The following is a 13179-nucleotide window of genomic DNA, read 5'->3' as shown; positions in this document are numbered from 1 at the left end:
GACATACCTTGGACCACTGCAACAGCTTGTGATAGAAGTACATAGCACTGATTCCGATTCTTCCCAGCAAAGTTTTATCTACTTCACTATTTTGTGGATCTTTGCTAACTGAAACACAAAGTAGGAATATGGAAAAAAGTGAAAAAGTCATTTAAAATGGCAGCAAAGGCAAATTAATATGAAATTATTGATACTAGAACATAGACCAGGTGTTGGCAAACAAACCACAGCCTACAGGACAAACCTGGCCTGTGGCCTGTTTTTGTATAGCTTGTGAGCTAAGAATGGTTCCCCTATTTTTAAAGGGTTGTTTGAAAGGAAAAGAAAACTATATGATTGTGTGATCATATGTGATTATGTGAAGCCTAAAATATTTATTCCTGGCCCTTTGCAGAAAAGGTTTGCTGACCTCTGATAAAAAATATAGCAGTGAAGAGCTCATGCAAAAAAAAAAAAAGTCTCAAAAACATATGAATTTTGTTGACTTGTAGTAGTGAAGGTAGTAACAACTTTAATGATTCAATAATTCAAGTGCTCCAGTATAATTTGCTAGCAATAGTTTTACCAATCTAAATGAAAATACAAATAAGAACATGAAACATGAGGTATTAAAACAATTCTTGACCTTATATCATTATAATCTAACTTGATAATAAAAAGATGAAAGACTTATAAAGAGAAGGAGAAGTATCTGAAATTTGTGATATTAACTTATCCCCAACATGGAAAATACTAAGAGCTTTACATTCCAGGTAAAACACTGCACCACCCTAATACACACAATACATAGACCTAAACAGTGACATTTTACCTGTTTCAGCAAACTGACAAAATGGAACACCTGGTCTCTCTTCTTTACAGTCTTTTGTTAGTGTTTCAGCAATACATGCACAAAATCTCTGGAAATCTGCAAAGTTTTCACAGCCCATTTTTATGTTAATGTATAAATTTCCCAGTTTGGTCCAGTCACCTTTTTCTTTACAATGCTATCAGAATTATTAGAGACAAAACAAGAAAAAAGAAAGAAAGATGTCATTTATAAAAACATTATGGAATAGGCATATGTAGGCATTAGATATATAGAAATTAATAACACAATCTCTGTAGATCTTATAAACTTACTGACATTGTTACACCATCAATAACTTACTATTGTACAATTTGTGTTTCTGACTATAGCATAGTCTCTGTAATTTCTGGATGGCAATGTATGTTTGTTTTAATAATCTTTTCCTAATGTACTTAATGATGTCACCCCCAAATCTGAACTAGACAGCGGAGATAGATTTTATGGAAAACAGATGATTAGCTATATGATTTGAGCCGTCTCTACAGAAATGCATTATTTTACTACTTTTAGAGATTGCATTTTGCTATTATTTGGCCCCGTTTATAATTTGGGGCCCAAATATCATTTTGGACATTACATTTCTTGTATGAAAGGGACTATAATTTCAGTAAACTTACCATCTTATTATTTTCTACTGTAAACAAAGAAATAGTTTTCCACACCAACAAAAGATTATTTCAGGATATAAATGCTAATTTAGACCAACAATTACTAGATGAGTACAAAATGATCTTAAACTAAACAGCAAAATCATCCTGAAAGTTCTCTATTTTTTATATTCCAAATGCCTGGAGAGGGCACCCTGACCGTGGCTTTCCACTATCATTTCACATACTGCAGCCATCTGTGCATTATGACAAGAAAGCCAACCTTCTTGTGCACGGAGTCTGTCCAGCGACAAGAATTAAAGGCTAATAAGCCTTAGATTATTATACCTTAATATTATTAATTTTGAAACTGAACAATTATTCCTAGAATAGTCCATAACTCTAGAAATTGTTTGCATTTCAAAGTATTAAAAAATACTAGACTTCTTTTCCTTGAGCATTTTCTCTGTATAACAACAGCATTTAAAAAACTTTTCCCACTATTCAAAGTTTGTTATTACTGGTTTTCAGAGATCCCAGCAATTCATTTAAAAAAATAAGTGTCATACCTCTATTTCATTCAAGGCTGAATCTAAATCATATTTCCAGTTCTTTTTAAATTGCCTCATCTGTAACCTTTAACAATAAAAAAGGGTTAATTATGTTTACCCTCCAAAAGTCACTATTGCCCCTAATTCATTTGTTCCATAGTTTATACCTAAGAGTCTATAAAAAAAAGGAATGTAGTAATATACTATAAAAATTCCTAAGAGCAAAAAAAAAAAATTCCTAAGAGCTAAAGAAAATAGAAAATGCATAGATATCTACTTCACACTACTTCCTCCCCAAACCAGAGGCAACAAGAAGGAAAAAGCAAATTCCACATGAAACCGTACCTTAAGCCTTTAAGGTAACTTTAAGACAGAGAGTGCCAGAGCTTCAAAATGATTGTGAATAAAAAGAGAAAAAAATATTAAAGCCAGCACTTGATCTTTCCTGCTCCCACTCTACCCTTGCTGATCCAACAAGTATTTGTGATAAGCAGAAACAGACCAAAACAAAAACAATGCAAAAAAAAAAAAAAAACCATGGAAAACCGAACAGGCAGGACCTAACATTGATTAAAAATATACTACCACATGTTCCTGATCCTAAGGGAAAGACTTTCAGATTTTCCCCATTGAGGATGAGATTCACTGTGGCTTTTTGATAGATGGATTTTATGAACTTGGGGAATGTTCCCTCTATCCCTATACTCTGAAGAGTTTTAATCAGGAAAGGATGCTGTATTTGTTAAATGCTTTTTCTGCATCAATTGAGAGACCATATGGTTCTTCTCCCTCCTCTTATTAATGTGTTCTATCACATTAATTGATTTGCAAATGTTGAAAGACTCTCGCATCCCGGGGATAAAACCCACTTGGTCGTGGTGGGTGATCCTTTTAATGTATTGTTGGAGTCTATTAGCTAGGATTTTGTTGAGAATTTTGGAATCCATATTCATCAGGGATATCGGTCTGAAATTCTCCTTTTTGATGGGGTCTTTGCCTGGTTTGGGGATCAAAGTAATGCTGGCCTCATAGAATGAGTCTGGAAGCTTTCCTTCTGTTTGTTTTTTGAAACAGCTTCAGGAGGACAGATATTATTTCTTCTTTGAATGTGTGGTAGAATTCCCCAGGGAATCCATCAGGCCCTGGACTCTTGTTTTTTGGGAGGTTTTTGATCACTGCTTCAATCTCACTGCTGGTTATTGGCCTATTCAGGTTGTCAATTTCTTCCTGTTTCAGTCTTGGGAGTTTACAGGTTTCCAGGAAGGCATCCATTTCTTCTGGGTTGCTCAATTTATTGGCATATAGTTCTTGATAATAATTTCTAATTGTTTCCATTTCCTTGATGTTAGTTGTTATCTCTCCCCATTCATAATTTTATTAATTTGGGTCCTTTCTCTTTTCTTTTGGATAAGTCTGGTCAGTGGTTTATTGACCTTATCAATTCTTTCAAAGAACCAGCTTCTAGTTTTGTTGATCTGATCTACTGTGTTTCTGGTTTCTAATTCATTGATCTGTGCTCTGATCTTAATTATTTCTCTTCTAATGCGTGGCTTAGGCATTGTTTGTTGCTTTTTCTCTAGTTCTTTAAGGTGTAAAGTTAGTTGGTGAATTCGGGATTTTTCTATTTTTTTGAGTGAGGCTTGGATGGCTATGTATTTCCCCCTTAGGACCACCTTTGCAGTATCCCATAGGTTTTGGACCGATGTGTTTTTATTCTCAACAGGAACACATCAAGCATGCCCACTCTCACCACTACTATTGTTCAACATAGTACTAGAAGTCCTAGCAACAACAATCAGAAGACAAAAGGAAATAAGAGGTATTCAAATTGGCAAAGAAGAAGCCAACTCTCTCTCTTTGCAGATGACATGATACTTTATGGGGAAAATCCAAAAGACTCCACCCTCAAATTACCAGACCCCATACAGCAATTCAGTAATGTGGCAGGATACAAAATCAACACAGAAATCAGTTGCTTCCTTATACACTAACAATGCAACTGTAGAAAGAGAAATTAGAGAAACGATTCCATTTACAATAGCACCAAAAACCATAAGAAACCCTGGAATAAACCTAATCAAAAAGGTTGAGTCTATACTCTAGGAACTACAAAACACTCATGAAAGAAATTGAAGAAGACACAAAAAGATGGAAAAACATTCCATGCTTATGGATTGGAAGAATAAACATTGTTAAAATGTCTATGCTACCCAGAGCAATCTATTCCTTCAACACCATCCCGATCAAAATTCCAATGACATTTTTCAAAGTGCTGGAACAAACAATCCTAAATTTTGTATGGATTCAGAAAAGACCCCAAATCGCCAAGGAAATGTTGAAAAAGAAAAACAAAGCTGGGAGCATCACACTGCCTGATTTCAAGCTATATTACAAAGCAGTGAGCATCAAGACAGCATGGTACTGGCACAAAACAGACATACAGACCAGTGGAACAGAATAGAGAGCCTAGATATGGACCCTCAACTCTATGATCAAATAATCTTCGACAAAGCAGAAAAAAATATGCAATGGAAAAAAGACAGTCTCTTCAATAAATTGTGCTGGAAAAACAGGACAGCTATATACAGAAGAATAAAACTTGACCATTCTCTAACACCATACACAAAGATAAACTCAAAATGGATGAAAGACCTCAATGTGAGACAGGAATCCACCCAAATCCTAGAGGAGAGCATAGGCAGTAACCTCTTTGACATTGGCCACAGCAACTTCTTTCAAGATACATCTCCAGAGGCTAATGAAACAAAAGCAAAAATGAACTTTTGGGACTTCATCAAGATAAAAACCTTCTGAACAGCAAAGGAAACTGTCAAGAAAACAAAGAGGCAACCCACAGAATGGGAGAATATATTTGCAAATGACACTACAGATAAAGGGCTAGTAACCAAGATGTAATAATGAGCTTCTCAAACTCAACACCCAAAAAACAAATAATCATTTCAAAAAATGGGCACAAGACATGAACAGACACTTCTCCAAAGAAGACATACAAATGGCTACAGATACATGAAAAAATGTTCACCATCATTAGCCATCAGGCAAATCCAAATCAAAACCACATTGAGATACCACCTTACACCAGTCAGAATGGCAAAAATTGAGAAGGCAAGAAACAACAAATGTTGGAGAGGTTGTGGAGAAAGGGGAACCCTCTTACACTGTTTGTGGGAATGCAAGTTGGTACAGCCACTTTGGAAAACAGTGTGGAGGTGCCTCAAAAAATTAAAAATAGAGCTACCCTATGACCCAGCAATTGCACTACTAGGTATCTACCCCAAAGACACAGATGTAGTGAAAAGAAGGGTCATATGCATGCCAATGTTCATAGCAGCAATGTCCGCAATAGTCAAACGGTGGAAAGAGCTGAGATGCCCTTCAACAGATGAATGGATAAAGATGTGGTTCATATATTCAATGGAATGTGTCTCAGTCATCAGAAAGGATGAATACCCAACTTTTACATCAACATGGATGGGACTGGAGGAGATTATGCTAAGTGAAATAAGCAGAGAAAGTCAATTATCATATGGTTTCACTTATTTGTGGAACATAAGGAAGAGCATGGAGGACATTAGGAGAAGGAAGGGAAAAATGAAGGTGGGGGGAATCGGAGGGAGAGACGAACCATGAGAGACTATGGACTCTGAGAAACAAACTGAGGGTTTTAGAGGGGAGGGGGTGGGGGATGGATTAGCCTGGTGATGGGTATTAAGGAGGGCATGTACTGCATGGAGCACTGGGTGTCATACGAAAACAGTGAATCGTGGATCCCTACATCAAAAAGTAATGATGTATTGTATGGTGACTAACATAATAAAATTAAACTAAATTAAAAAAAAGAATAAAAAAAGTACTACCATAAAGACTAAGTTTGAAAATGCTTAAAAGAATCTGAATAGATTAGAACACAAAGCACACAGAAGGAACTTAAAAGTTTGTGTGATTTAAAGAACACAATCTATAAAATGCATAGCTTCTGGGAAAGAAAAAAAAAAAGACAAAAATGAAAGAAGATGCACCCTGTGGCAACTGGAAAGAGAAAAAGAAGAAAAAGGAGAAAGAAGAGGATGCCACCAAACTAAGAGTACTATATAGCAGCCAACTGTGGCATCAATTTTGGTAATTAGTCCCAATGCTCTATAAATGATTCCAGAGCTTAAAAAGGAAGCACAACTTCCTAATTCCTTTCATGAATCAAGTATAAATAACATTGATACTTAAACTGGATAAAGGCAGAACAGAGAAAGAAAAGTGTAAAACAATATTACTTATAATGGTGATGCAAAAACAAGGTAAAATATTAACAAGCAAATCAGTTTTTCAAATTGAAGAGTTATGGGGATGATGGTTGTGATGGTAGCACAACAATGTGAATGTATTTAATACCACTGAACTGTACATTTAAAAATGGTTAAGATGGTAAGTTTTATATTAAGTGTACTATACCACAAAATTGAAAAAATATTGACAAACAGAATCCAAGACCACCTTAAGAAATGACACACCATGACAAAGTGGTATTCACTTCACAAATATAAGGTAACTTCAATATTAAAAAATCCATCAGTATTATATACCATATTAATAAATCTAACAGAAAAAAATCATGATTATTTCCATAGATATTAAAAAGGCTTTGATAAAATTCAACATCAATTCACTTACAAATATAGGAACTGAGAGATACTTCCTTAAAGTGTTTAAATATATATACTGTAGTCCTAAAGCCATGACTGTATTTAATAAGAAAATTCTAGGAGATATTTCCACTAAGATCAGGAACATGAAAGGATGTCCACTACGTCCATTGTTATTCAATACTGTACTAGAGGTATGAGCCAAGGCAATTAGATAAAACAAATTACTTACAGGCATAACAATGGTAAAGAAGAAGTAAAACAATCTCTACTCACAAATGATATGATAGTATAACTGGAAACGCCCACAGATTCAAAGATGAAACTAAGTCAAACAATAAAGACTTTAGAGTAAATTAACAGAATATAAAATTTACAAACAAAAATGCCCTTCATATATACAAAAATAAAGAAATACAGCATATAAAAAACTCATTTATAATAGCAACAGATTAAATACTTATAGGAGGAAAATTCTAAAACACTCCTGAAAGACAGATAAATTTGAACAGAAAAACATTTCATGTTTTTTAATACAATTCAATATTATAAAGATGTTAGTTCTTACTGAGTTAATTCATAGATTTAATGTAATTCCAATAAAAATACTAACAAGCTACTATATGAGGTTAGGAAGTTGATACTGAAGTTCATGTGGTAAAAACACATATGCAAGAAGAGCAAGAAAGACACTGAAAAGAAAAATTTTGCAGGGGATTATCCCACGAAAACATTAAAGCATACTACTATAGACTCTATAATTAAAATAATGTGGAACGGGTGCAGGGGAATACAAAGTCCAGACACAGACCCAAGCACATATGAAATTCCCTTGCCTTTGGCGATGTTTCTAGGAAGAAGTTGCTGCGGCTGAGGTCGAAGAGGTTGCTACCTGTGTTCTCCTTTAGGATTCTGATGGACTCCTGTCTCGCATTTAGGTCTTTCAACCATTTGGAGTCTTTTTTTGTGTGTGGTGCAAGGAAATGGTCCAGTTTCATTCTTCTGCATGTGGCTGTCCAATTTTCCCAACACCATTTGTTGAAAGACTGTCTTTTTTCCATTGGACATTCTTTCCTGCTTTGTCAAAGATGAGTTGACCATAGAGTTGAGAGTCCATTTCAACACTTCCACAAATTTCTGGGGTCCCTATTCTGTTCCATTGATCTGTGTGTCTGCTTTTGTGCCAGTACCATACTGTCTTGATGATGACAGCTTTGTAATGGAGCTGGAAGTCCAGAATTGTGATGCCACCAGCCTTTGCTTTACTTTTTCAACATTCCTCTGGCTATTCGGGGTCTCTTCTGGTACCATACAAATTTTAGGATTATTTGTTCTACTTCTTTGAAAAAAATGGATGGTATTTTGATGGGGACTGCACTGAATGTGTGGATTGCTCTAGGTAGCATTGACATCTTCACAATATTTGTTCTTCCAATCCGTGAGCATGGAACGTTTTTCCATTTCTTTGTGTCTTCCTCAATTTCTTTCATGAGTATTTTACAGTTCTCTGAGTACAGATCCTTTGCCTCTTTGGTTAAATTGATTCCTAGGTATCTTATGGTTTTGGGTGCAATTGTAAATGGGATCGACTCCTTGATTTGTCTCTCTTCTGTCTTGTTGTTGGTGTGTAGGAATGCCACTGATTTCTGTGCATTGATTTTATATCCTGCTACTTGACTGAATTCCTGTATGAGTTCTAGCAGTTTTGGGGTGGAGTCTTTTGGGTTTTCCACATACAGTATCATATCATCTGCAAGGACTTAGAGTTTGACTTCCTCTTTGCCGATTTGGATGCCTTTGATTTCTTTTTGTTGTCTGATTGCTGTGGCTAGGACTTCTAATACTATGTTGAATAGCAGTGGTGATAGTGGACATCCCTGCCGCGTTCCTGACCTTAGGGGAAAAGCTCTCAGCTTTTCCCCATTGAGAATGATATTCGCTGTAGGTTTTTCATAGATGGCTTTTATGATATTGAGGTATGTACCCTCTATCTCTATACTCTGAAGAGTTTTGATCAAGAAAGGATGCTGTACTTGGTCAAATGCTTTTTCTGCATCTATGGAGAGGATCATATGATTCTTGTTCTTTCTTTTGTTAATGTATTGTATCACGTTGATTGATTTGCGGATGTTGAACCAGCCTTGCAGCCCAGGGATAAATCCCACTTGGTCATGGTGAATAATCCTTTTAATGTACTGTTGGATCCTATTGGCTAGTAATTTGGTGAGAATTTTTGGATCCATGTTCATCAAGGATATTGGTCTGTAATTCTCCTTTTTGATGGGGTCTTTGGTTTTGGGGTCAAGGTAATGGTGGCCTCATAAAATGAGTTTGGAAGTTTTCCTTCCATTTCTATTTTTTGGAACAGTTTCAGGAGAATAGGTATTAATTCTTCTTTAAATGTCTGATAGAATTCCCCTGGGAAGCCATCTGGCACTGGGCTTTTGTTTTTTGGGAGATTTTTGATGACTGCTTCAATTTCCTTAGTGGTTATAGGTCTGTTCAGGTTTTCTATTTCTTCCTGGTTCAGTTTTGGTAGTTGATACATCTCTAGGAATGCTTCCATTTCTTCCAGGTTATCTAATTTGCTGGCATAGAGTTGCTCATAATATGTTCTTCTAATTGTTTGTATTTCTTTGGTGTTGGTTGTGATCTCTCCTCTTTCATTCATGATTTTGTTGATTTGGGTCGTTTCTCTTTTCTTTTTGATAAGTCTGGGGAGGGGTTTATCAATCTTGTTAATTCTTTCAAAGAACCAGCTCCTAGTTTCGTTGATCTGTTCTACTGTTCTTTTGGTTTCTCTTTCATTGATTTCTGCTCTGATCTTTCTCTTCTCCTGCTGGGTTTAGGCTTTATTTATTCTTTCTCCAGCTCCTTTAGGTGTAGGGTTAGGTTGTGTATTTGAGACCTTTCTTGTTCCTTGAGAAAGGCTTGTATTGCTATATACTTTCCTCTCAGGACTGCCTTTGCTGTATCCCAAAGATTTTGAAGAGTTGTGTTTTCATTTTCATTGGTTTCCATGAATTTTTTAAATTCTTCTTTAATTTCCTGGTTGACCCATTCATTCTTTAGTAGGATTCTCTTTGGCCTCCATGTATTTGAGTTCTTTCTGATTAAGTATTTGATTTTTGATGTTATTGTAAATGAGATTGTTTTATTTTTTTTAATACTTCATTGTTAGTATATAGAGATGCAACAGGATCTATTTTTTATTTTTTAATTTTATTTTAAGCTTTTATTTAAATTCCAGTTAACATACACTGTAATATTAGTTTCAGGTGTACAATTTAGTGATTCAACACTTCCACAAACACCTGATGCTCATCACAACAAATGATCCTTAATCCCCATCACCTATTTAACCCATCCCCCCATCTACCTCCCCTCTAGTAGCCATCAGTTTGTTCTCTATAGTTAAGAGTCTGTTTCTTGTTTTCTCTCTATTTTTCCTATGCTTATTTGTTTTGTTTCTTAAATTTTACATGAGTGAAATCATATGGTATTTGTCTTTCTCTGATTGACTTATTTCGCTTAGCAAAATACACTCTAGCTCCATCCACATTGTTATAAATGGTGAGATTTCATTCTTTTTGATGGCTGAGTAATACTCCATTGTGTGTGTGTGTGTGTGTGTGTGTACACACATACACCACATCTTCTTTATTCATTCATCAGTCAATGGACATTTGTGTTCTTTCCATAACTTGGCAATTGTTGATAATGCTGCTATACACATCAGGGTGCATGTATCCTTTTGAAAATAGTATTTTTGTATCCTTTGTGTTAATACCTAGGAGGGAATTGCTGGATCCTAGGGCAGTTCTATTTTTAACTTTTTGAGGAAACTCCAAACTGTTTTTCAGAGTGGCTGCACCAGTTGGCCTTCCCACAAATAATGCAAGAGGGTTCCCCTTTCTCTGCATCCTCGGCAACACTTATTGTTTCCTGTGTTGTTAATTTTAGCCATTCTAACAGGTGTAAGGTAGTATCTCATTGTAATTTTGATTTGCATTTCCCGGATGGTAAGTGATGTTGAGCATTTTTTCATGTGCCTGGTGTCCTTTTGTATGTCTTTTGGAAAAATGTCTATTCGTGCCTTCTGCCCATTTCTTAACTGGATTATTTGGTTTTGGGGTCTTAAGTTTGATAAGTTCTTTACAGATTTTTGGATAGTAACTCTTTATAAGATGTCATTTGCAAATATCTTCTCCCATTCCATAGGTTGCCTTTCAGTTTTGGTGACTGTTTCTTTCACTGTACAGAAGTTTTTTATCTTAATGAAGTCCCAATAGTTCATGTTTGCTTTTGTTTCCCTTCCTTCAGGAGACATATCTAGTAAGAAGTTGCTATGACCGATGTCAAAGAGGTTACTGCCTGTGTTCTCCTCTAAGATTTTAATGATTTCCTATCTCACTTTTATTTTATTTCATTTTAATTTTAGTTGAGAGAGAGAGCACAAGCAGAGGGTGAAGGCGCAGATGGAGAGGGAGCAGCAGACTCCCTGCTGTGCAGGGAGCTCAACACAGGGCTCAATCCCAGAATCCTGAAATCATGACCTGAGCCGAAGGCAAGCACTTAGACTGAGCCACCCAGGCGTCCCTCCTGTCTCACATTCAGGTCTTTCATCTTTTTTTTTTTTTTTTAACTGAGATCCCAACTCTGCCTTTTATTTTTTTTATTATGTTCAGTTTATTTTTGATGATGGTGTTAAGAAAGTGGTACAATTTCATTCTTTTGGATGTTGTTGTTGTCTTCCCAACACCGCTTGTTGAAGAGTCTCTTTTTTCCATTAGATATTCTTTCCTGCTTTGTCAAAGATTAGTTGACCATACAGTTGTGGGTCCATTTCTGGGGTTTATGTTCTGTTCCATTGATCTATGTGTCTATTTTTGTGCCAGTACCATACTGTTTTGATCACTACAGCTTTATAATATTACTTGAAGGCTAGAATTATGATGCCTCCTGCTTTGCTTTTCTTTTTCCTATTTGGGATATTTTGTGGTTCCATACAAATTTTAGGATTGTTCTAGCTCTGTGAAAAAGGCTGTTAGTATTTTGATATGGATTGCATTAAATGTGTAGATTGCTTTGTGTAGTACAGACATTTTAACAATATTTGTTCTTCCAATCCCTGAGCATGGAATGTCTTTTCATTTCTTGTGTCCTCTTCAATTTCTTTCATCAGTGTTTTATAGTTTTATAGTACAGGTCTTTCACCTCTTTGCTTAGGTTTATTTCTAAGCAAATAAATGGTTTTTGGTGCAACTGTAAATGGGATCGATTCCTTGATTTCTCTTTCTGCTGCTTCATTATTGGTATATAGAAATATGACAGATTACTGTACATTGATTTTGTATCCTGCGACTTTACTGAATTTGGGCATCAGTTCTAGCAACTTTTTGGTAGAGTCTTTTGGGTTTTCTCCCTCTCCCTCTGTGCCTTCTCCCTCTGCTTGTGCTCTCTCTCAACTAAAATTAAAATAAAATAAAAGTGAGATAGGAAATCATTAAAATCTTAGAGGAGAACACAGGCAGTAACCTCTTTGACATCAGTCATAGCAACTTACCAGATACGTCTCCTGAAGGCATCATGTCATCTGCTAATGGTGAAAGTTTGACTTCTTCCTTGACAATTTGGATGTCTTTTATTTCTTTTTGTTTTCTGATTGCTCTGGCTAGGGCTTCCAATACTATGTTAAATAATAGTGGTGAGAGTGGACATCCCTGTCTTTTTCCTGACAGTAGAGGAATAGCTCTGTTTTTCCCCATTGAGGATATTAGGTGTGGGGTTTTTGTATACAGCCTTTATTATGCTGAGGTACATTCCTTGTAACCCTGCTCTGTGGAGGGTTTTTATCACAAATGGATGTCGTCAAATGCTTTTTCAAGATGCAACTGATTTTTATATGTCAATATTGTATCCTGCAACTTTATTAAAAATACTTCACTTATTTGTTCTAACAGGTTTTGGTGGCGTCTTTAAGGTTTTCTGTATGTAGGATCATGTTATCTGCAGAGACTATTTTAATTCTTTCTTTCTAATTTGAATGTCTCTTATTTCTTTTTCTTGCCTAATTGCTCTGGCTAGGACTTTTAGCATCATGCTGAATAGAAGTGGTGACAGTAGGCACCATTTCCTTGTTCCTGACCTCAGAGGAAAATATTTCAGCTTTTTTACTGTTTAGTATGATGAGAGCTATGGACTTGTCATATATGGTCATTATCATAGTGAGGTACATTCTTTCTATACCTAATGTGTTGAAAGTTTTTTAATCACAAAAGGATGTTAAATTTTGTCAAATGCTTTATCTGCATCTACTGAATCTATTTGATCTATCCTTCATTCTGTTAATGTGCTATATCATATTTATTGATTTGCACACGTTGAACCATTACTGTATCCCAGGGATAAATCCCACTTTATCTTGTGTAGTTGAATTTGGTTTACTAATATTTTGTTGAGAACTTTTGTATCTATGTTCATCAGGAATATCATCTTATGATTTTCAATTTTTGTAATATCCTTGCCTGACT

The 13179-nt window shown here is 35.6% G+C and overlaps 1 protein-coding gene across 1 annotated transcript in view; it reads right to left on the bottom strand.

Moving 5' to 3' along the window:
* TOPAZ1 (testis and ovary specific TOPAZ 1) overlaps positions 1 to 13179 on the bottom strand; it is a 117711-nt gene that overhangs the window by 37970 nt on the left and 66562 nt on the right. Inside the window, exons 13-15 of the mRNA XM_088026836.1 lie at positions 2007 to 2073; positions 812 to 986; positions 8 to 108 (exon numbers count right to left, since the gene is read on the bottom strand). Of these exons, the coding sequence (XP_087882962.1) occupies positions 8 to 108; positions 812 to 986; positions 2007 to 2073 (343 nt within the window). The remainder of the gene's footprint in view (positions 1 to 7; positions 109 to 811; positions 987 to 2006; positions 2074 to 13179) is intronic.

The sequence above is a fragment of the Eumetopias jubatus genome, unplaced genomic scaffold (genome assembly GCF_037043125.1).
Source record: "Eumetopias jubatus isolate StellerSeaLion01/CBP00866 unplaced genomic scaffold, mEumJub1_p1.0 scaffold_1, whole genome shotgun sequence".
Classification (NCBI taxonomy): Eukaryota; Metazoa; Chordata; class Mammalia; order Carnivora; family Otariidae; genus Eumetopias; species Eumetopias jubatus.
This window is presented reverse-complemented; position numbering and strand designations above follow the sequence as displayed.